Below are 21,677 nucleotides of genomic sequence, written 5' to 3' on the forward strand. Positions count from 1 at the left end.
GCAGAATCACCCATGGGGAAAGTTTTTCAGGTTCTAAAGGGGAGTGGCAGAGCTGCATCTGCCATACTGTGATGCTTTCCCCACAGGACACTCCTTGTTAGATAGTGAATTGTGTGCTGATAGGGAGTAACAGAAAGCAGCTATTCTTATGCGCCAGAGTCTCACTGTGAGCCAAGTGGTTTGAATTGTTAGCCTGCAGACTGATACTGTGGATGAATACAGTTTAAGTGGAAGAACTGGATTGCTTCCTAAGTTCTTCCCATTAAACTGTTTTTGCTCATGTACATTTCAGAAAAGGTTTGTACATTGGATTGCAGCAATTTCAAGGAGAAAATAATTTCAATCAATTTGTGTAGTAAGGCATTTTGTTTTGTCATTTTGCAGTGTACTTCCAAGGGCAAAATTTTTAAACCAGCAAAGTGACATTTTGAAAAATTACGTAGAGATAAAGGAATTAGCCCCTTTAATGTGTGTATCTTGTTTTTCATTAAAACCTTTTGAGGGAAACTGTTTTTCCAAGCATGCTATTTACTTCTGCTGCTTATTTCTTCTTTGGGCATTCCAAAGGGCCCCAAATGACAACAAATAGAAAGAAATGGGTCCTATGCCGGAGAGCTAACAGTCAGAAGAAAATGTAAGAGGTGACTAAAGAGAGAAATGGAGGAAATGCATAGAGAAAGTGTCTGCAGGCAGACATAGCTGTGTCAGTAATCATACAGAGCTATTGGCCTAACCAGTGCTAGATGGAAATGCTTCTCTTGGGGCTTGTATGTACTATCTTTGAGTATGCATTCTCCTATAAGGTATAACAGACAGTGTCTGCATTGTGTTGCATTTGTTTGTGCTGTTTTTATCCTTTGCCATCTGTCTGACACTTTGTTAAGGTGTCAGTCATTGCCTTACATTATTTTTTTTTCCCTAGACTTGGTCTAACTTGGTGTCTCAGTTATTTTGTTAATAGAAATAGAGAATCAGCCAAATTTCCAATTTGTATGTTGAAATAATAATAGACTAACAGAAAGTGTCATAAATCAGTAGTCATTATGGACTCTATCCCCATGCAACAGATCCCCCCTTCCAAACCATTTATAGGAACTGAAATGTTATTTGAAAGCCAGCATCTGATGAGGCAAATTAATTATTGTGACATTTTTCAATTGGTTAAAAAATGAGGAATCCAACATTTAAGACTTGCTAATGCTTTTTTTGGCATCAAGACAGGAGACACAGGTATCTAATATTAAATAGTGCTGCAGAAGGGCAAGTTAGCACTTTGTTTGCCAGATTAAGTTTCAAAGACTATGTAGGTTATGAAGTTTGACTTTCTGCCCATGAATCTTGAATGACTGACAGACCACTGTAAAATAGCTTTGTTCAAAAGGAATCTTTAGCAGGCAGCATCAAAGGTTTGAAACTCTGGAAGGGATGAAAAGAAAACCCCACTTTTGCACTGGTTTCCCCTACAGATCAATGTCTTTGTGAAATTTGCCTGAGAATTATGAAGTATTTACTGTATTATGTGCTGTTTTCTTTCACTGTATCCAAAGACCTCAGTGGCTCCTTTTGTCTTTAAGATTTAGGGATATTTTTGTACATGAAATCTGAATGAATGAATGAATGAATGCATTAATGGAACACAGGGAAAAAAGTGCTGGATTTAGACAGTTCTTTTCTTCCTTATTTTATCACAAGTTGGATATTGGTTTTACGACACCTAAATTTATGGGTATATATTTTTATGGTAAAGCCCAATGACATGTTCTGAATGCTCCATCAAGTTGTCTCAGTGTTTCTTCACTTGATTCACAACTCTGCAGGGTATGAATCAGTCCTGTAGTATAACTCTTAATCTCTTTTTAACCAGAATAATGTAGTGTGGGGGTTTTTTTATTTATGGTGTGTGTCATCATGTCAGCATCTAATTATGTTAGCCAAAGAAGGGGAAAATAAAATATTTCTTGGAAAACTTGTCAGCTGTTGATCAGTGCAGGAGATGAAGCATCTTCATTGCATAATAAGCAGCAGAAGCAGAAATTTTTTTGTAACACACAGGTCCTTAAGTCTGTCCTTAAGCAAGATGTGGCCCTGCTGGGGCATGGGCTGAATAATAACTGGCTTTGCAGGGCAGTTCCTGCTTAGAAACACAGCATGCCTCCTCAGGCCTTTCCTCCTCAGTGAGAGGCTTGAGGAGGACAGCTCCCTCTACTTTTCACAGACTCTTTGAAGCTCTGGTTCAACAGAAGGCACTTAAACTCTTGTTTGTCTTCCACAGGGTGAAGTGAAGAAGTGAAGCCTCACAGCTGAACTACTATGAGGTCAGAAGCCTTGCTGCTATATTTCACACTGCTACACTTTGCTGGGGCTGGTTTCCCAGAAGATTCCGAGCCTATCAGTATTTCGCATGGCAACTGTAAGTATGAGGGGGCCAGAGGACTTCATTTAATACTGATCAGGGGACATCAAATCAACATTATTTTACTACAGTTGCAGTGGATAAAGTTGATTTTTCTTGATTTCACCCATATCAGCCACTTACATTCTCAGATACTAATATAGGAACATGACTTTTCACATGGTCTTATTATTTGTTAATCTGATACAAATAATTGAACTTACTTCTTTAAGCTCAGATGGATTCTGCTTGAGCATTAGGCATTTTTTTCCCAAGCCAGAATTGTAGCTAAAAACCAAATCAAGACAAAGAATCTTTTATGACAGAAGTTCTCCCTTTTCTTACCAGTAGAGATTGGCTAACTCTCCAAAATCTAGTGTAACACCAGCAGCTGCAAGTCATATTGAAATTTGCTGGCTAAACAGGTGCAGAGCTTTCTGTGCATTTTACTCTGGACATCAGGCTTGACTTAACTGATTCTTTCACATTTGTTTCAGCTCAGTTGTGATTATTGCGAAGAAAATTCTTCAAAGTTTCAGATGTTTATGAGGATGTTTAGCATCTGGGCCTCTCCCTACTCTTGCTAGGGTGTAGCAAGTCAGCCAAGAGCAGGCTTGTGTTCAATTCTCTTTTTGTTCAGGAATTTGGTTTTTAAATTGTCCATGTTTACTGTGCTTTGTAATGGCCTTGGCACCCATAAACTTGTCTGTCATGTGTAACACCAATCTGAAAGACAAGACTCCAGGACACACCTGATGTGCTGCAAATGTTAATAGACAACTGGGATACAAGAACAGGGAGGAACTGCTCTGAAGTGAACCCAGGTGAAACATGGTTAGTGTGACCACTGGATCTTCAGCACCAACATTTTCACACTCTAGAAGGGTAGTGCTAATCATTCTTGCAAAAATGTGCGAGCCTTGATCCTTTTGGAGAAATAGAACATGGGATAATTTTTCCGCTGCAGCATGGCATGCTGAAGTGGACATGAATGCCCCCAGTTTGTTCCAGATCCATGAGTCACAGAGGAAACATTACTGAACAGAAAATAGCCTGACTTGGCATTTTGCATGTAGGACATGGTCAGAAGGATTAAACTTCTGCATGTAAATCCTGCCTGGTGTCTTAATTTATTTCTTCAAGAGGTCTCAGCATCTGGTTCGGAGAGAAGTTCCTTTTTCTGACCAGTTTTGTCACCAGACTTTCTGGCACATGGTGCTTTGAGGTGCTTTGCTGAAACCATGCTATGAATCAATACTTTGGCCAAGCTTAACAGGTACAATGCTTTTAAGGAGACAATAGCTGAAAACACTGAAGCAGTAGATGAGTTTCTAAAGAAATAGACTCCCTCGAAGAGCTGCAATTTTCTGGGAAAAATTTATGGGGAAAAGGCATACTAGATGCTTGTCAGCCCTGTCTAACATGCACTTGCAGCAGTTCTGCAGTGATAATGCTCATCAGAGGATCATCCTCCTCCTGTCTTCTGTCTTTTTATTTACTTAATTAGCTCCTTGTTTGTGCACCTAGATGCCATGATCATATGATGTGTGTGAATGTGAAGTGGCCCTGATCAGAAGTGTTCCCTGTTGCTACAGGTTGTACACATATCTGAGGAGCAGTGGAACACCCTGTGTGTGCCGAGTTCTCACCCAAAAAAATATTGAGAATAGACAATAGATGCTCTTGGTGACTGGTAGAGGTGGGGAGGAAGCTGAGTTATTGATAGCATAAGCCCGGTACGGGGATTCCAATCAGTATTACTGTCCAGTTGCCAGGACTGGAGCATCAGACTAGTTGCCAAAATAATGTGCAGTGACTTTCACTTCATAAGTTCAAGTGGTGATTTCCCACCATTTCTCAGAAATCCCTGCAGCTGTTCTGTGACAGCAGTCCAGTCCTGTAGAAAACCCAAGGAACTGGCAGTTTGAACCAAGGGGAGCCAAGGCTTTTGCTTTAGCCACTACCAGTCCAGTCATGGTGGTGATTGATGGGCCACTGTGGGACAGCTTTGTCCTGATAGACGTGCTTTGGCAGCCAGGAGCAAGCATTTAAGCTCTGCAAGCAGTGAAAGAAAAACTGTGAGAAAGTGCCATATACCTGTGTGCCAAGAGCTCCAGAACAGATTTATACTTAAAACAACTCACAGTTTTTGTCTTTTACAAAGGTGATGACTTTCACCTTTGCAGCTGCAAGGACTGTAACCTTGAAGAACTCTCCAGCTCTCTGTGCTCATGCCTTCCAGCCTCAGGGTGTGCTTCCAGGACACAACAGAAATCACAGGTTTTGGCTATAGCTGGGCCACTCGGTGCTTCATGTTAGCACAATTTCAGTTTGTCTTTCTCTTTTGACCCTGTTGATTTTTTTCCTTCCTACAGATACAAGACAGTATCCGGTGTTTGTGGGTCACAAACCAGGGCGGAACACCACACAGAGGCACCGGCTGGACATCCAGCTTGTCATGGTCATGAACAGGACCCTCTACGTTGCTGCTAGGTCAGTAATCTCCTGCTTCACCAATCCTCTCTTACTGCTTTAAGAGGAGGAAGGAGAAGACAAGGAATATTCTGAGTTTTTCTCCGATGGACACATTAGTTTTAGGACTGTTACACTCAGAGAGAGTTTTGCAGCCTGTTAGAAAGGCATATTAGAAACCTTGCTAGGTGGTCAGGTAAAGTTTTGTGATATGCTACACCTGTATTTTGGGACTGCATGCGTCTGCCTTCCTTTGAAACCTGCAAGAGGGAAGTTGCCAGAGAAATAACTTAGTTCCATGGAAAAGGACTTCCATCCTCATCCTTTTATTCCTCCTGAGCTCACCAAAAATGACAAATTTTAGAGAATAATTCTTCAGTGCACAAATGCATTTTTTGATAAGTGTTATTAGAATGTAATTTTGCTGATTTAGGCATGTTTTTAATACCTTAAGACCAAAAAAAGAAGCAAACATGCTTCTGAAAGGTTAATTGAATCTAGTGTCTTGCTTGGAGAGCTATACTGTGCAGACATGAGCACCTCTTTTTGCAAAATTGCACATAGAGCCACCCATTCAGTTTGCCTAGCTCATCTTGCACTATCAGCCTCAATGGAGCTACACCCATTACACAGCTGCCAACCTGGCACAGATCAGATATTAACACTTCATCTCCCTACCTGTTGTTAACAAAGAAGATTGAGGCTCTTAGAGTGGGAATTATATTAGAGATGTAAAATGAGTGCAAGATGAGTCCAGATTAGCAAGGGTGGGTGGTACTGATTAGCAAGGGTGAGTAGTCCAGTTTAGGAGCTCTTGGACCCAAATTCTGTTTGGGACCTCCCTGCAAGCTGCCTCTCAAGTAGCAGCTTGTTTTCTGCCTGTTTTCTGGTCCTCCATTGGAAAAATACGCACTTTTCCACATGTGCCACATAAAACCAGGCTGTTGCTGCAGATGGGAGAAGTGGTGGGTGGGATGGCCAGGAGTGAAGGGGAGCAGCTGCTGAACAGGCAGCCTCTCACCACCAGCCCTGTCTGCAAAGCCCTTGGCAGCCGCTGGGAGCTGCCTGGCTTTCTTCTCAAACAGCCACTCCCCATCTTCTGGGTGGTCAGATGTGTCCTGTGCGGGAAAGCTCCCTGTGGATCTCCATGCTGCACCACGTAATTGGTAATTGCATTACACCAGCATGGTCACTGAGTGACATTCTCAGTCCCTGGCTGCTAGAAGACCACACCTGTTCCCCTACCCAGCCATCGCAGCTGCTCTGGCTAATCGCAGCTTCCTCGGGCTCCTTGCATACCCTGCTCTGCATGGGGTCTGGCTGGCAGAGCTCAGGGTTCTCACGCCAAGACCTTGCATCCAGTCCAGGCAGAGAGCAAGTATCCTTCCACAGGAGCTGCGGTGGTGTTGGTCATAGGGCACAAGGAGAGGTCAGCCCTGCAGCAAGTGGCAAAGCCCTGCGCTTTGCCTGAGTTCAGAGATTAGTATTTTTGCTGTGTTTAGTGGGATAATGAGTGGGGTAGGGCAGAAGGTTGAATAAGTTTGAAAGGTGGTGGCAGGATTTCCTCCTTTTCATAGCTGAGCTCCCTTTGCTTTCCTTACTTGTTTTCCTTTAAATTAGGAAATTATATGCAGTGAGACGGTGGCAAATCTGCTTTGCAGATTTTGTTCTGCTGTTTTCCTAGTTTGTTCTCAGACTGAGATTGATGCAATTAGACTGTCACAGTGCCCAAGCAACTGGCATTACAGCAGGAAAACCCAGAGAATGGTTCTGGGAAATGAAACCACTGTGTGCACAAATTATATGAAGAATGCTAATGTTTGGGGGATAACGTGTACTAGTATGTGAATATGCATTCTTCCCTATTTGTATAAAACAACTTGCTACAATGAGAGTGCTTATATAGTCCTAAGGTTGTGTGACCTACAAAAAAGAATAAAGACCTGGTCTGTTTTCTACTTACACAAGCACGAAAAAAATCTTCTTACACTTTTTTCCCTTTGGTAACTCAAAACCTCTTTGACGTATTTTTTCTCTCTTCCTTGTTGCTGAATAAAGTCCCTCCTGGCCTGACAAGGCTGTGTGATACAAGTTAAAATTCAAAGATAATTTTTATCTTTAAGTAACAAACTTCAGAAAATGAGTCATCCTTCAGTATCTAGTGTGAATGAAAGTTTGTAACCCAAATACTGCATCTCCTTCAGAGGCAGTAGTAAATCTAGAGATTGAAAGCAAATTTGTACACAATCAAAGATGTTTGCCAAAGACTTTTGTAACAAGATTCATTGAAAACTGTAGCTAACATAAGTCTTCGGTCTGTTATATGAGATATTGCTTTCATGCTTTTTTTAGACATTGAAATATAGTGATCCTAAGTTTATGTTTTACCAGTTATCTGAAAAAACAATCAAAACAAATGGTTAAATATTGAAAGTTTTTATTTTAGGTTGGGGTTTTTTTTGTTTGCTTATTTTAGAAAATCCAGTGTTGACTTTGCAGACAGTTTCAGTGCAGCAGAAACTCAGATTTGAGAAGTGCTAACATTTTATTAATGGGAAACTGGCATAGACTAAAATTTCTGTCAGTTCACTACTTGTTTTGTCACATGGGATACTTGACTCCTGTATTAGCTATTACCAAATAAAGTTTTGTGTCGCTGCAGAAAGGCATTATTTCATATTATCAGGCAGAGATACGCAGCCAATATAAATCAGATTAACTCAGCCAGAGGCCATAAAGCTTTACTGTCTGAATATCTGGCTTGCAGTCTCAAAGGACCAGCTCTGTCGTCTTTTTTCTCATGGGAAGGATACTCGCACGCCATCTCTCTGGAGCTCACCCACACCCAGGCACACACACCCTTTTCTAAGTTTGCTATGTCTCCTCCTCCCATTGTCTCGTGCAGTGGCAGCTTTTGTTCACATTACCTGCCACCCCGTGCATATGAAGGGAACAGATGAGGAGCAGGGGCTAGGATGGCTCTCTCCTCATTTGCAGTTACATGTTTCCAAACCATGCGCCAAGCGCCAAGGGTCGTGCACAGCCGGTGGCATTATTTAAATTCCCTTCCTCGACAAGATTGTGCCATGGCAACAAAACTCCATTCTGCTGACTGGAGGTGGGAGAAATGGAAGCTCTAGGATTAAGTAAATTTGTGTTAGAATAACTTAATTAGCAGCAAACTGCACACATACCACAGCTAGTAGATAGTAGGAGTTGGGCAGCAGCGGGAAAAGGAGGGAGAAGACAATCCCACGTTTTCTGTGATTAGGGAGTCCTCCTCTGAATTTGACAGTTCTTTCGCTCTCTCCTGACACTGTCAGCAACTGTGTTTCATCTGTGGCATGAGAAAATGATATGCAATTTTCCTGATGCTAACCTTCTTTCCAACAATCCCGTAACTTAGCATCTGAGTTTCCTTTGAACCCTTTCTTGAACCAGGAAGTCTACTGAAGGCTGTTTTATTGAGAGTGAAACTAAATAAACCTACTCTTTCTGAGCACCACCGCTGTATTTTCTAATTGTCTTGTTGAAAAAGAAAAATTATAACCTCTGGAAAGGGAGGCTGATGATTAAAACCAAGAGCTGTACAGGAAGAAGGCTTTTAGAGGTCTACCCGCACTTCATTTGCAATTCAAGAGATTTTTTTTCCCCCCACTTTTATATAGGAGGAGTGACAGCAATAAAGAGCAATGCACATAAAAGGGGAACCATGACGTAATCTGTGAAGCTGATACTGTACTAATAGATAATTTTATTCCAGAACCAACCCTGACCACTGCTCTGTCACTGAAGTCAGGCAAATAACAAACTGAAGTATTAAACCAATCTTGGAAGTAAATGACAGTTCTGGTTTTACAGTCTGGAGGAGAAGAAAACCCATCAACTCCTCGATTTGGCATCTTACAAAGCAAACAGCCTCAAGCTCCACAGGAGACAAATTTTTAAAAGCCAGCTCCCTACCACAGTGCTGCCTCTTTTCCCCACCTGAGAGGTGTTATTTCTCTTGTAGCAGTATTCCTTCTTTTTTTTTTTTACCTTATTTAAAGAGACTAGCACTGTTTCCCCAAAACCCAATAAAATGAAGCCAACCTTCAGAACAGGGATTTCTAAAATGGAAACAGCCTGTATAGTGCTTTTAGCAGACCCCTCCAGTGCCGTGGATCTTGCATCAGCTGTGCAGCTTTCTGCATGTTGAAAAAAATCCAATTTTATTTCAAGGAAAAATGAGGTGTCAGTCCCAGTTTGATGTGCTGGTTACTACAGTGTTGTGGGTTGGTGGGTTTTTTCAACTTTTGAGTTCTGTACAAAGCTATCCTTGTTCTCAGCTTACATGGAGAAGAATGTCTAAAAATATCTCTTTACCTGAATACCTGTGTCTATTTCTTCTTTCCAATAAGAGATTCGCAGCTAATTGTAGAGAGGGACAGGTTCTCAGGAAAATAGGAAAGTAAATGCAAGAAAAAAAATGTGAACATTTTTCAGAGAAGTATTTTACAGTTTAGTTTGGCCAGCAGTGTGTGAAAAGAAGAATGATTTCTGGGAATAGTTTTTTGTCTGTCAGCCTTTTGTCTACCATATTGTCAATCAAATTATAACAGCTAAGGTTAGACATATAATTAAAAGGGAAAAAAGAAAGGAAAAGGAAAGGAAAAGGGAAATGGGAATGGGAATGGGAATGGGAATGGGAATGGGAATGGGAATGGGAATGGGAAAGGGAAAGGGAGAAAAAAGTAAAAAGAAAAGATTAGCCTCTTTTTAACCCTAAATGGCGAAATGTGACTCAGTGACTGCTAGCCCAGGAATCTTGCAAAGGCTGCCTAAAAGCTATTGCAGCTGATTTCAAGATACAGAAAAACATCTGCATGCTAGATTGTGGAATCTGCTGTATGACTGATAGAGCAGAAATCATGTGAGACTCATCTACTTTCCCAAATCTCATTTGTTCAGATAATTGCTTTTGGGAAAGAATCTTATTCCGAAGTTTTGTAGCACCTTTTTTTTTCTTGATGGGAAGGCAAACAGTTTATATGTGAAAATGCTTTTGTGGGAGAAGCAGGAGATGCTGCCAGGAATGTTTCCTAGTGAGACCTGTGATTTTTTGTAAGTGGATTGTGGATTATCTGGTGACAGATAGGTCTCTTACAGAAAATTAACTGTCTGACTACTCCATTTGACTTCATTTCCTTTTGTTTACAGGGACCATATTTATACTGTTGATATGGACACATCACATACAGAAGAAATTTATTTTAGCAAAGTAAGTAGCTTTTATCATCACCCAGAAACCAAGGACACTAGAACAAGCTAGGGTAAAATAGGATGATGACATTGTTTTAAAGAACTTGCCAGCACTGCTGTAAAACTATAATAAGCAAGTAAGATGGCATTGCTAATCATATTTGGGGAGAGCTAGAATAGCAATCTTGTCCTCTGCGAATTTCTGATAAGTGATTTAGCTGGGCTGATAAGCAATCTGTACTGAAATACGGTGAGGTCCCTGATGAAACATCTGTCAAACATCTATTCATTTATATGCAGCAGTTTTCTATAACAGCTATACTATCCCAATTACATCTACTGAAACTTCCATCACAAAAAGCAAGTTACATATTTACATGCACACAAATTTTTTTCTCTCATGCAAGAACTGACTAAATAAAATCTTACTGTAACGTCACTTTGTAGATGAATTCACATTATCTCCATGGGAAGTTGCATTCAAACTAAGAAAGGCTTTGTCTACATTACTGTATTGTATATTAACATGAACATACTGAAAATAATCTCCCTTCAGCTCCTTTGCAGTGTATTCATATTGTGTAAATATGTTAAACACAGCCTTGGTCCAGCAGAAGATCATACAAATTTGGGCATTGGATGAATTCCACTGGAGGAGGGGACAGTGCTTCATTATAACTGTGAATGATGCTGAAGATGAACTTTTTACTCATCAAAGAGTGAGGGCCTAGGCTTATAATGGAAATAAACATTCATGGTTGCTCTTTCAGCTTGGACCCCTCCATGAATGCACAGTGCCTCAGTTTACTCATCAAGAACACTGTGAGAACTATCATGGCAATAGTGTCTAAGGTGATACCATCTTAGCCCACGTGATTTTAAACAAAGTTTTATTATAATTAATAAGCCTTCCACATTTGACCTTTTTTGAAACTCATCTCAAAAAAAAATCATGGCTGGGATTTACCTGTAAATGTTCTGGAGGAAGACTGTTAGCAGATAAAGTCAGATATGTCTTGACAGGTGGAAAACTCTTTGAGCTTGTTAGATGAATTGAAGTGGTAAGAATTACCTGGATTTGATTTCTTTCCAGATCTAAAATGTCATCTTTGAGACTGCATATTTCATTTAGAATCCAGTGAAGGTTCATAGTCCGTAAATGATAATTCTGATTTGTAAGCAATATTAATTGAAAGAAGAGAATATCTAGTACTTTTAAGAAAAGTACACAGTTTTCAAAGTTGGCCTATTGTTGAATTCTGTTAGTTTGGGCTTTAAAAAAAGAGGAATGGGTTTCCAGTCTCATGAATTGGTGGCAAAACAAAATCAAATGAACACTCCACATCACTGAACTTTCATTGTTGTGGTGAATTAATCATGAAGAAAGAGTGCAAAAAACTTTCAATATATGTATGTTCAAAAGCTAGTTTCCTCTAAGGGATTTCTACTTCTGAAATCAAAAGTAAAAAACCTCTGAGTTCTAATTGATTTTTCTTGAATCTTGCAGAAATTGACATGGAAATCTAGACAAGCTGATGTAGACACATGCAGAATGAAGGGAAAACATAAGGTAGGCAATTTTCATTTCTTCTGCAACTGCCACTTTAGTTGCATCACTATTATCTCAGGCTGCTGACTGTGATGTGGAATGGATCATGCCATTCACTTCTTACCAGTAATTGCCTTTTCCATCAACTTACTGAAGGCTTTAATTTGCAAAAATAGTTGACTTTGAAAGTGGTAAAATATTACAACAGAAGCCACAGCAATACCCTGAAATACTTAAGGCATTGAGAAGGTGACAATGCTTACTGATTTTGCATACCATTGCTTCAAAAGCCAAGTGCTGCTGTCCATCCCCCTGTGGGAATTTACTGAGTTCAGGCAAAGCATCAGAAAACACAAGTGTGTGGTTGTTGTAGAAGGACTATTTCTCACAGCAGTTTTGCCCTATTGTAACCTATGACTGGCACAAGTAGTATCATAATTAGATGCAGACTCTTTGATTACTTACATCTACTTCCCCTTCTAGTTACAGATACTTTATGCCAGTATATTGTGGTGGTGATGTCACTGTCTGACAGCAACATGGGTGACAAGAAGATCAGACTTTTCACTCTTGAGGAAAGCAACAGTTTTCAAACAAAATTCACCTTTGTCAACAACAGCAAACTAAGACCTGTGATATGAATGCTGTATTTTCAGTTCTTTGTAATTTTTAAACCACTAGAATATAAATTAATTAGAACTTGCTCATTGTCAGTTAAACATAGACAAAATACGGCCAGAATATCACAGCCAATTTGGTACCAGCCAATTTAATTTTAAACCTGACAATGAAATATCACGGCTTAAACATAAAAACAGATGCCCAAAATTCAGTAGTTGAAATAGATTTTATTATTTTTCTTCAGGATGAATGTCATAACTTTATTAAGGTTCTCCTAAAAAGAAATGAGGATACACTGTTTATCTGTGGAACGAATGCATTCAACCCTTCTTGCAGAAACTACAAGGTATGTAATCTGTTTCTGTGATTTCCCTTATGCCTTGTCTTTTGGTTGGATTTATTGTGACTATGTTGGCAGCAGCACGAGGTTGTCATTCAACTGTGCACCACTCAACTCTGAAACATTTATCCTGACTTACTTCAGTGCTACCAAGTTCAATGTTGATTGGGTTTCTGAGAATATCTCAGACTAAAGACCTAGTTCTTCACAACTCCTGCACATCAAGACTATTGCCACTTTACATTGTCCTCCATAGATGCGGAGTCCTTCAGATCCTTGCTTGTGGATGTAGTCACTCCTGAGAAAGTTCCTCAGCTTGTCACTGACACCCACATCAAGTCATAGACTAATATTGGGGGTTATTGGTTCTGAGTAGCATGTTTTTAAATTTATGTTGTACTGTTCTCAATCTCAAAACCAGTTCTCAGGACGCTTCAGGGCATGCAAGCAAAACCTGAGTTTCTTGTGAGTCCCCTGGATAGGGACACTGAGGAGATCCTATGGGATTGTGTGCTGTGGAAATGATTGAAGAGCAAATCTCCACAAGGAACAATACAGCAGAACAGTGAGGTATTCCTCACTAGCTGGGGATCTGCAAAGCCAAAACGTTATCTAGAGCAGTGTAGAAAACTGTGCTGGTCCATGCATTCTTGACATTAATGCCCTGAAGCCAATTTATTCCTTTGGCATAGTGTGTCTCAGTAATCTGCATCCCAACAGGACCCCTTCATTCAAATATTTGCCTTTCTTTTAGGCTTTCACCACTGTATTGTGATATGACTCCCAACACTGGATGTCTCTGGAGTAGCTTTGAAATGAATTTGTTTAGGCATTTGACATCCAGGTTCTGCTTTTCTAGACACTGTTACGTCCCACAAGTCATTTCTCATCTTTTTTCTGGAAAAATAAAAATCAGTTTTACTAATGCTGCTCCCGACAAATCACAATTCTCATTCAGTTTTTGGGTTCAGAGTTACAGTAAAAAAACAGAATAAAGACGTTAACATCCAGGAAAACTACTTCCCTAGTGGTATTCACTGTGTCTGCTGCTCTTCCTTGATTTTTGTGCAATGCCACTTTACCTCATTTAGCCACTATATTGGCTGCAGTTTAGAAAACATGGGAGAGAAGAGCAGGGTAGCATTTTCTTCCAGTCAGTGGAGGAAGAACCAAATTTGAGTAAGAATACAAGCCTGTCATGGTAACTGTGAGGTACAGTTAGCTGCTCTGTTAACAGCTGTTTATTTTATTCTTTCTTTCCTTGCCTGCTCCTAGTACGCAATGAAGCTTCTTGATCTCTTAGGGCTGTATTTTGTCTTCTAGTACAGTTTGTAATTTTTTTTCTCTGAATGCCATTAATGAGGCTAACAAATCTCAGCCAGTCCCCTTGCTAGGAAGTTGTCTTTTAGATACAGCTACCAATTTCTTTGGCATCCTGATGTGAGGCATATAAATGGCTTCCTCACCCTTACTCCAGAATTTTCATTCCCCGTGATGCAGGGCTGGATAATGATCCCTCTGTAACACCTGCCCTGTATTTCTTCATTATACAGAGAGAGAACTAAACGTGCCAAACAGAAAGCATGCCAATGGTTGTGAGGATGAGCCCAGGGTGTGGAGCTTGGCGCAGGAAAAGTTACTCAGGACTGTAACTCATTTCCTCTCACTATCACATGAAATGCTTTTCAGACTTTGAGTAAACACAACTAACTCCCCTCAGACTGGATTTTGACCAGGAAGGGTATATGACAGAAAACAAATGATGCCAAATCATCCACCGAGGGACTTAGAAGCTGTAACATATGAATTAAAAGTTGATTTAAGTTGTTGATGGGGTGATGTGGCTTATTTTTCATGCTCTGTGAATTTTTACTGTATGTGATCTATACGGTATGAGCTGGACAAGTAACCTGAATATGCTACAAAGGTTCTTATTCCCAAAATAAAGTAGTGTAAGAATCTTAAAGAGGTAAGAGGTGTACGATTCTCCCTTAGCTCACTAAACCTGCTTGAACTTCTTGTATAGTCAATCTGTATATTTGTGTCATTATCAGTGCCCAGGGTGAATTTATTTCCCAGGAGTTACATATAAGCCTCAGAATTTACAATTCCTGCACCGACTAATTCTTGCCTGATGTTAAGAGGATTTCTCTGGGACACAGACCTCAACTGATATAGTGAAACTTGAAGAGCATCTTTCTGAATATGCAAATCAAGGAAGAGAGCACGATTGCTGAGACTAGAGCAGAAGGATCTCTGAACTTGGGGGAGAAAAATGCACACAGAGATAATTGTCCTAGTGTTGTTTCTTCTGACTGCTGTGGTTTGCAGTCTTTTCTGTGTCTAAGAGCGCTTCTGTTGGGTCACTGTTGAGGATAAATTTTGGAGCCTTGCCAGAACCACACACCACATAGCCTGCTAAAGTTCAAAACACAAAACTTGTGTACAGATAAAATATAGACTGAAGACTTTTGTAAAATGTGTCAGGGTGAGAGTGATTAGCTCCAAAAGAATTCCTGACTTACTGGGCATACTTTCTTCAGACTCCTTTTATTTATTACTATGATTCTTGTCAGGTTTTTAGTTCATAGTCAGGAGTAAAGTTAGAGAAAGGGCCTTCTCCTCTGCTCTGACAAGAGGAAGCACTGTCATAAGCCTCATTCCGGGTGAGAAGTTTTGTTTCTCTATCTGAGGAGCTCCCTTTCATTTTTCAGATGGATACCTTGGAATACCTGGAAGAAGAATTCAGTGGAATGGCCAGGTGCCCCTATGATGCAAAGCATGCCAACGTTGCATTGTTTGCAGGTAAAATGACAGAAACAAACTTTTTACTTTTTGTTCTGCAGTCCAGGCTTGTGAGAACACTGTGCCTCTTGCTTGAGCCCAGAATGCCTAAATCTAAAAGGTGTCAAGGGGAGTGAACAATGACTAAAAATAGGGGGCATAAGGAAATCCCTAGCAAAAAAGCCTTCCTATCTCTGGAGCTCACTATCATCAACATTGCATGAAGCCTCAGTTTCCTGGATCAATATTTCAGTATTTCCTGTATTCTTGATAATATGGCCAGTGTAAGGCACCATTTCTGGCTGCATCCAGCTTCTATGAACGTCAAAGGAAGTCAAAGCTTGTGTAAGCTTTAATAAGAATTAAGCAGGATATATTCATAATAACAGGAAGTTAGGGAAAATGCTGTGCCATGCCCTTTTCTAGATCTAGGAGGAAGGGGATTTTTTTTTTTTAACCTGAAAACATCTTAATATGGGCTTACGAGCTGCTGTAGACAAAGGAGAGAACTTTATTGGTCAGTGGTAATTTATGCTGCATGCAGGAGAACAGTGTTAGCTCTGATTTCTACTATAATAGTTAAAAAAAGTGAGATCTTATAAATGAGGTTAATTTTGGCTGTTGGTTGTGCGGTATTTTTGTCTATCTCTTCATGACTTCCTGATTAAATTGTTTCTTTATTGAACTTCTCTTAGTGTGAATCCTGCTGATCTTTTCCTAGATCTAGCTGTAAGATAGGTGGTGAAGATAATAAAGAAGTCATCCATGGTAATGTGAGTCCTCTTCAGCAGGTGTGATGCTATAAAGCAGAGCCTGGGTGCTTACATGGAAATAGTTAAGCTATTTCTCTGAAGATTGAGAATGTGCAAGTATTTCAGCCATTCTCAAATGGGTCTATACCCAAAGGGCTCTCTTAAGTACTACTCTGTTAGAGGTATCATCATCTGCCTCACAAAGGAGAGATTTTATTTCAATTTTTTTTATTTCAATTTTTTTTTTAAACTCTTTATAGTGTAAATAAATAGGTCCTTTTGTTTCAAAAATAATGGTGATGATGATAGTGGTATTATGTGATTTCTTAATTACAGTCACAAGAATATATAGTAGAAATTCTCTAATTGTAGCAGGTAATTCATAAAGCATGGAAAAAGAGAAACACCTTCAGAAAAACATTTTTCCCATATATCTCAGACTCCCTATCCTTAGTGCAGTCTGAATGACCTTTCAGAAGGGTCTTCCTCACTGTACTGGCCAAGAAAGCATTTATGACCAGCCCACTGTAAACATTCACTTTGAATGCAGATGAAGTTCAGTAAGATGACTCCGGCTTTGTTGCTGAAGAAACCCTCACATTATTTGAAAGTAAAGAGAATATTTATAGAAAGGATCATACTCCCTCATGGTGATTCAGAATAAATTTGATACAGTTCAAATAAATATTTGTAGAATATGCCCCATAAATCTTCTGGCTTCAGAAAATCACTGTTTTATGTGTCATATGTATTGATACCTGCGCTGACTTTTCAGAGTGCAGTGAAAAACAGTTTCAGAACAGTTTAGGGCACTAATCCAGGTCATCTGAGTTTGTTGGATGCACTTACATGAATATGGCTCTTCTTGCAGCCTGCAGCTATTGCAGCTGATATGTGTGAATTGTAGTTGGTCACAGGAACTTGGCAGGAAAGAAAATAAATATGTGGTTGTATTAACATGAGTTCAGACATCTCTATCTAAACAATTTAGCTTTTTATTCTATTTTGAATTTGGGGGGTGGGGGGGGGGGGGAAGGCATGCTGTAAATATTTTTTCTGTTTTGCTAAGAAAAAATTATCATTCTTAGGTAGCCAAATAAGGACAAGAATTGCATAAGTCAGAACAAAGCATACAGTCCTCCTAATAAAAAACAGTCTTTAAATCTGGAGCTGAAATTCACAGACTCACAGAGTTGTTAGGGTTGGAAGGCAGCTCTGGAAATCATCCAGCCCAACCCCCCCTTGCCAAGGCAGGGTCACCTACAGCAAGTGACACAGGAATGTGCCCAGGTGGGGTTTGAATGTCTCCAGAGAGGGAGACTCCACAACCTCCGGGGGAAGCCTGTTCCAGCGCTCTGCCACCCTCAATGTAAAGAAGTCCTTCCTTGTATTGAGGTGGATCTTCTTGTGTTTTAGTTTATGGCCACTGCTCCTTGTTCTGTCACAGGGCACCACTGAAGAGAGTCTGGCACCATCCTCTTGGCAGCTGCCTTTGAGATAGTCCTATGCATTAATGAGATTCCCTCTCAGTCTTAAATTAAATGTTGGGTGAAAGTATAGTGAGGAGCGCTTGACCAATAGAAGCCTCTCTGCTTTGTCCTGGGTATGTCCTCAGTGCTGGTGCCTTCAAGGCACCAACATAATTTCTGTCAAAGGAGATGTAGACAATTCTGATTTTTCTGCAGACACAATAGAGATACAAGTTGGTGTGCTCGTGATGCAGTGCTTGTGGTTCTAGCAGACAGCATGTTCCAAGACCTATCTCACACATGAAAACAGTCCTGTACAGTTACCATGACCTGCAAACAGATTAGACAAAAAATGAAATTTAAAATTGTTGCTGAGGCTTATGCTTTTATGTCCTTATAGTTTTGTTTGTTTTGGTTGTCCTTTGGGTGCCATTTTGTAGGCCCTTTCTTATCACTTCTCCTCCATTCTTTAGGAGAGAGGAATGCATAATGCATGCAGGAAATGCCTAAAATACATGCTAGAAAAGAAATATTGATGGGCAATCCTCCCCCATCTCTTTGCATTCCTGTTTCAGCAGGGCTCCCAGCATGCTATTTAATTTTTTGTTAGTGATCTCTGACAGAGCAGAAGTGCTCTCAAGGGGAGAAATTTTCATAAGTGTCAATTAGCTCACAGTCTTCAAGCCCCGTCTGGTTTGCACTCCCAGTTAAAACTAAGAGTTCTGTTATGCTTGTTTTGTTGACATACCTAGGCAGAATTTCTGAGCATTTAACTAGGAACATGTGACTGGATAGGGTAGTTCGGTGTGACATACCTAAGACAAGGAAGAATTATTCCATAAGGTTATTTTCTCCTATAGCACCCCTCTGAAATTACCATTTTGCAAAGTGGTGAGTGACTTGCTTGTTCAGTACTCAGTTCCATTTACCTAGCTGGATTTTTCCCTTCCTTCAGTGTTCCTAAGGAGACTGTGATGGTTTTGTTTCCCCCCTTCTCATGTGACTGATGAGAGAAGGCAATTTTATTATTTCTAATGCTCCTCCCCCCTTGTTTCTTCTTTCCTTCCTCCCCAGAGGGAAAACTGTATTCTGCCACAGTGACTGACTTCCTTGCAATAGATGCAGTAATATACCGGAGCCTTGGAGACAGCCCAACCCTGCGGACAGTTAAACATGACTCCAAGTGGTTGAAAGGTAGATAAACAAACAAGGAGAAAAAAGCAGCATCTCTGAGGAGTCTTGGATTTCTGACAGACCTCTTTGTCATGTCATTTCACCAATGCTTTCTGGCAGAAAGAAGGAAGTAGATTACATCTCTTGCTTACACTGATCTGTTTATCTCTTTCACTCTTCTCCTGACCCAAAGTTACTGGACCTGACAGAAGCTGTGAGCTGGGTAGATCAGAATATGTGTTACAGTGAGCTTTCCAAGCTGAAATCCACCAGTTTACATCTGTTGGATGTAAAAGTTGGACCTTGCAGGGCTCTGTGTACTTGGGCTGTGTTTGAAAATATTCCTGCCACAGCGCTGTTAGGTAACAATCAAGGCTTTATGAAGTATAGAAGGTTTGTCCTGTAATGTTAAGATTCATTAATGAAACTAAAATTATGGGGATATTGCACAAAGCCTTTCTGTTATGGTTCTTAAGGATTGTATTGCTGCCATTGAATTAGGCAATTTCTGTGCTGTAAATGCCCTCATTGTTAAGGACCGTGCTGTTTATCTTCATGTAGGTGTTAAGAATTGTTAGCATTTGGAGTGATTTTAACAGAGAGCAAAGCCATAGTTTCAAGTATTTTTCTGCATGCAGAAATGTTTTGCCAGGTGTCAACTTTAGCTGTCCCACTTTACTTGCTGCTACAGACACGTGTGGGCAGAAACAGTTACGTGGTTTGTTATTCCCTCAGCTCACAGCCTGCATGCCATAAAGAGCACTGCTTGGACCCCTCAGGCATACAGTTATAAATGCCTGTTTACCTTTCCTCTTACTCCATGCAGGGCAGACGTATTAGTGGCAGAGACTTAACTACCCTGCAGTGATGTTGCACAGACTTGTTCCCAGCTCTCCTGTCCCCAGACAGTGATTCTTTTCTGGCAGTGATTTGTTCATTCTGAAAACTGATCAAGTTTGTCAAATGCAGACATTTCACCTCTGGATGTTAAGTGTGAATGTATTTGGCTTCTCTGTGCATGCTGGATCCTGCACATGGTGCCTAAATCAGATGTCTTGGGTTGTTGTTTTCTTCTAGAACCGTACTTTGTTCAGGCAGTTGACTATGGCAATTACATATACTTCTTCTTCCGGGAAATAGCAGTGGAGTACAACAGCATGGGAAAGGTAAGGGCGAACACATTGCCTTGAATGATTTTGTCAGATTCAGGAGGAGGAAAACTTACGCTATTCTTGGACCAATGCTGTTACGAGTGACCTTGAAATGAGAACCATAAATCATGATGACAAGGTCAGCATTTTGAGAAGATTCCTATTGCTCAAGCCAAAAGGTTGGCTGGAGTGAAACATTGCACTGTCTTGAAAGGAAACTGTGTGGTTTCTTACAGTGATGGTGTATGCTGGAGTCTCTTTTCTGAAATTATAAAAAGCACAAGGCTAATGTAGTTAGTTCAGCATAGTAGATAATTGTTAAAAATGGATTCCAAACCAGGAAGAAATTTTTATGTAAGAAATATGAATTAGAGTGCTGAGTAAACATGGGTAGGAATTTTGTTCTCTGCCATTCTGCAAAGAATAATTAAACACTTTCTGCATTTTTGCTAACTTCACAATAGCTCTCTGACTAAGCAGTCAGAAAAGCTGACCAAGGTCACGAAGGTGAAGAGCAGGAATAAAAGCCGAGCAAGATTTGCATAGTTTTTAAGTGCTGAAAACACAAGAATCTGAGCAGCAGTGTGGGTTGCAGGGATTGTGAATATGAAATGTGCTTTTGTTTGGGGAAATAGAAAGCTAAGCAGTCCGTATGGAAATAAGTTTTATATGGGTTGAGAACAGATCTCCTGAAGGATTTATGGCTGTATAGTAAATGCCACAGTCTTATCTTTCATAGCACACTGTTCCAAAGCCTAATTTTTCTGTTTCTTATTTGTCACAGATTATAGAAAAGTGGTATTAAATTAAGCGCCTTGCTGTGTTATTCCAAGTGTTTTAAAAGCAGTATTCCAACAAAGTCTTTAGTTCAAGCAAACACTTAATTTTCTCCATTATTTTTGCTCTATTCCTTCCAGGTGGTTTTCCCGAGGGTGGCCCAGGTTTGCAAAAATGACATGGGAGGATCTCAGCGAGTGCTGGAAAAACAGTGGACTTCCTTTCTCAAGGCTCGGTTGAACTGCTCAGTTCCTGGCGACTCACACTTCTACTTTAACATACTGCAGTCAGTTACAGATGTTATCCATTTCAATGGCCGGGATGTTGTTTTAGCAACATTCTCCACTCCATATAATAGGTAATAGTCACAATAACCTCTAGCCTTCTACCTTTTACCTTTGTGTTTTGCTTTCCATTGCACTTTCTTTTTACTTTATGCAAGCACAAGAAGTGATTGCTCATACAATGTAATTTTTATGTATTCTGTGCTTACCGATAGTTTGTGTTTAATTTCAAGGTACCCTGGTATTGCTTACTGCATTTCATACCTGATGACTTTCACTCGTTTACTATCTGGACACATTCCTCAGACATACTTTTCTTTATGGGAATAGTTCACACTAGCCACCAAGAAGTGTTGCAGCTTGTAACTTGCAAAGTATTATTCCAAAGAGAAAATACGGTATTTTTTCCTCAGAAAGAAAGGACTGAGTCTGTCCTGTTTATATCCAAACCTCCAAGAACCGCGTTATCTCTTTCTCTTTATTTCATGCATCCCTGGTAACTCTTGCTTGATCCTTGACCCTGCATGGACCCTGCTGCCCCCTGACTCTCCCAGGAGAACCAAGGTCTTGCTGGCTGGAAAGGAGGGTCCCCAGAACACCTTCTGTGTTTAACCCAAAACATTGTTTGCATGGTTATCCAAAAGCATCCGTTCATCTGTAGAGATTTTATTA

At 40.2% G+C, this 21,677-nt stretch overlaps 1 protein-coding gene across 2 annotated transcripts in view; it reads left to right on the forward strand.

The window, feature by feature from the left end:
- Nucleotides 1–2,280: 2,280 nt before the first annotated feature.
- Nucleotides 2,281–21,677, forward strand: part of SEMA6A (semaphorin 6A) — a 65,458-nt gene continuing 46,061 nt past the window's right edge. For both annotated transcript variants that reach the window (XM_082301079.1, XM_082301080.1), the window contains exons 1-9: nucleotides 2,281–2,410; nucleotides 4,768–4,885; nucleotides 10,064–10,124; nucleotides 11,613–11,675; nucleotides 12,520–12,621; nucleotides 15,330–15,420; nucleotides 18,695–18,814; nucleotides 19,871–19,959; nucleotides 20,862–21,079. In XM_082301079.1, coding sequence (XP_082157205.1) covers nucleotides 2,311–2,410; nucleotides 4,768–4,885; nucleotides 10,064–10,124; nucleotides 11,613–11,675; nucleotides 12,520–12,621; nucleotides 15,330–15,420; nucleotides 18,695–18,814; nucleotides 19,871–19,959; nucleotides 20,862–21,079 — 962 coding nt within the window. In that variant the 5' untranslated portion in view covers nucleotides 2,281–2,310. The remainder of the gene's footprint in view (nucleotides 2,411–4,767; nucleotides 4,886–10,063; nucleotides 10,125–11,612; nucleotides 11,676–12,519; nucleotides 12,622–15,329; nucleotides 15,421–18,694; nucleotides 18,815–19,870; nucleotides 19,960–20,861; nucleotides 21,080–21,677) is intronic.

This window comes from Coloeus monedula (genome assembly GCF_965178545.1).
Source record: "Coloeus monedula genome assembly, chromosome: Z".
NCBI classification, from domain to species: Eukaryota; Metazoa; Chordata; class Aves; order Passeriformes; family Corvidae; genus Coloeus; species Coloeus monedula.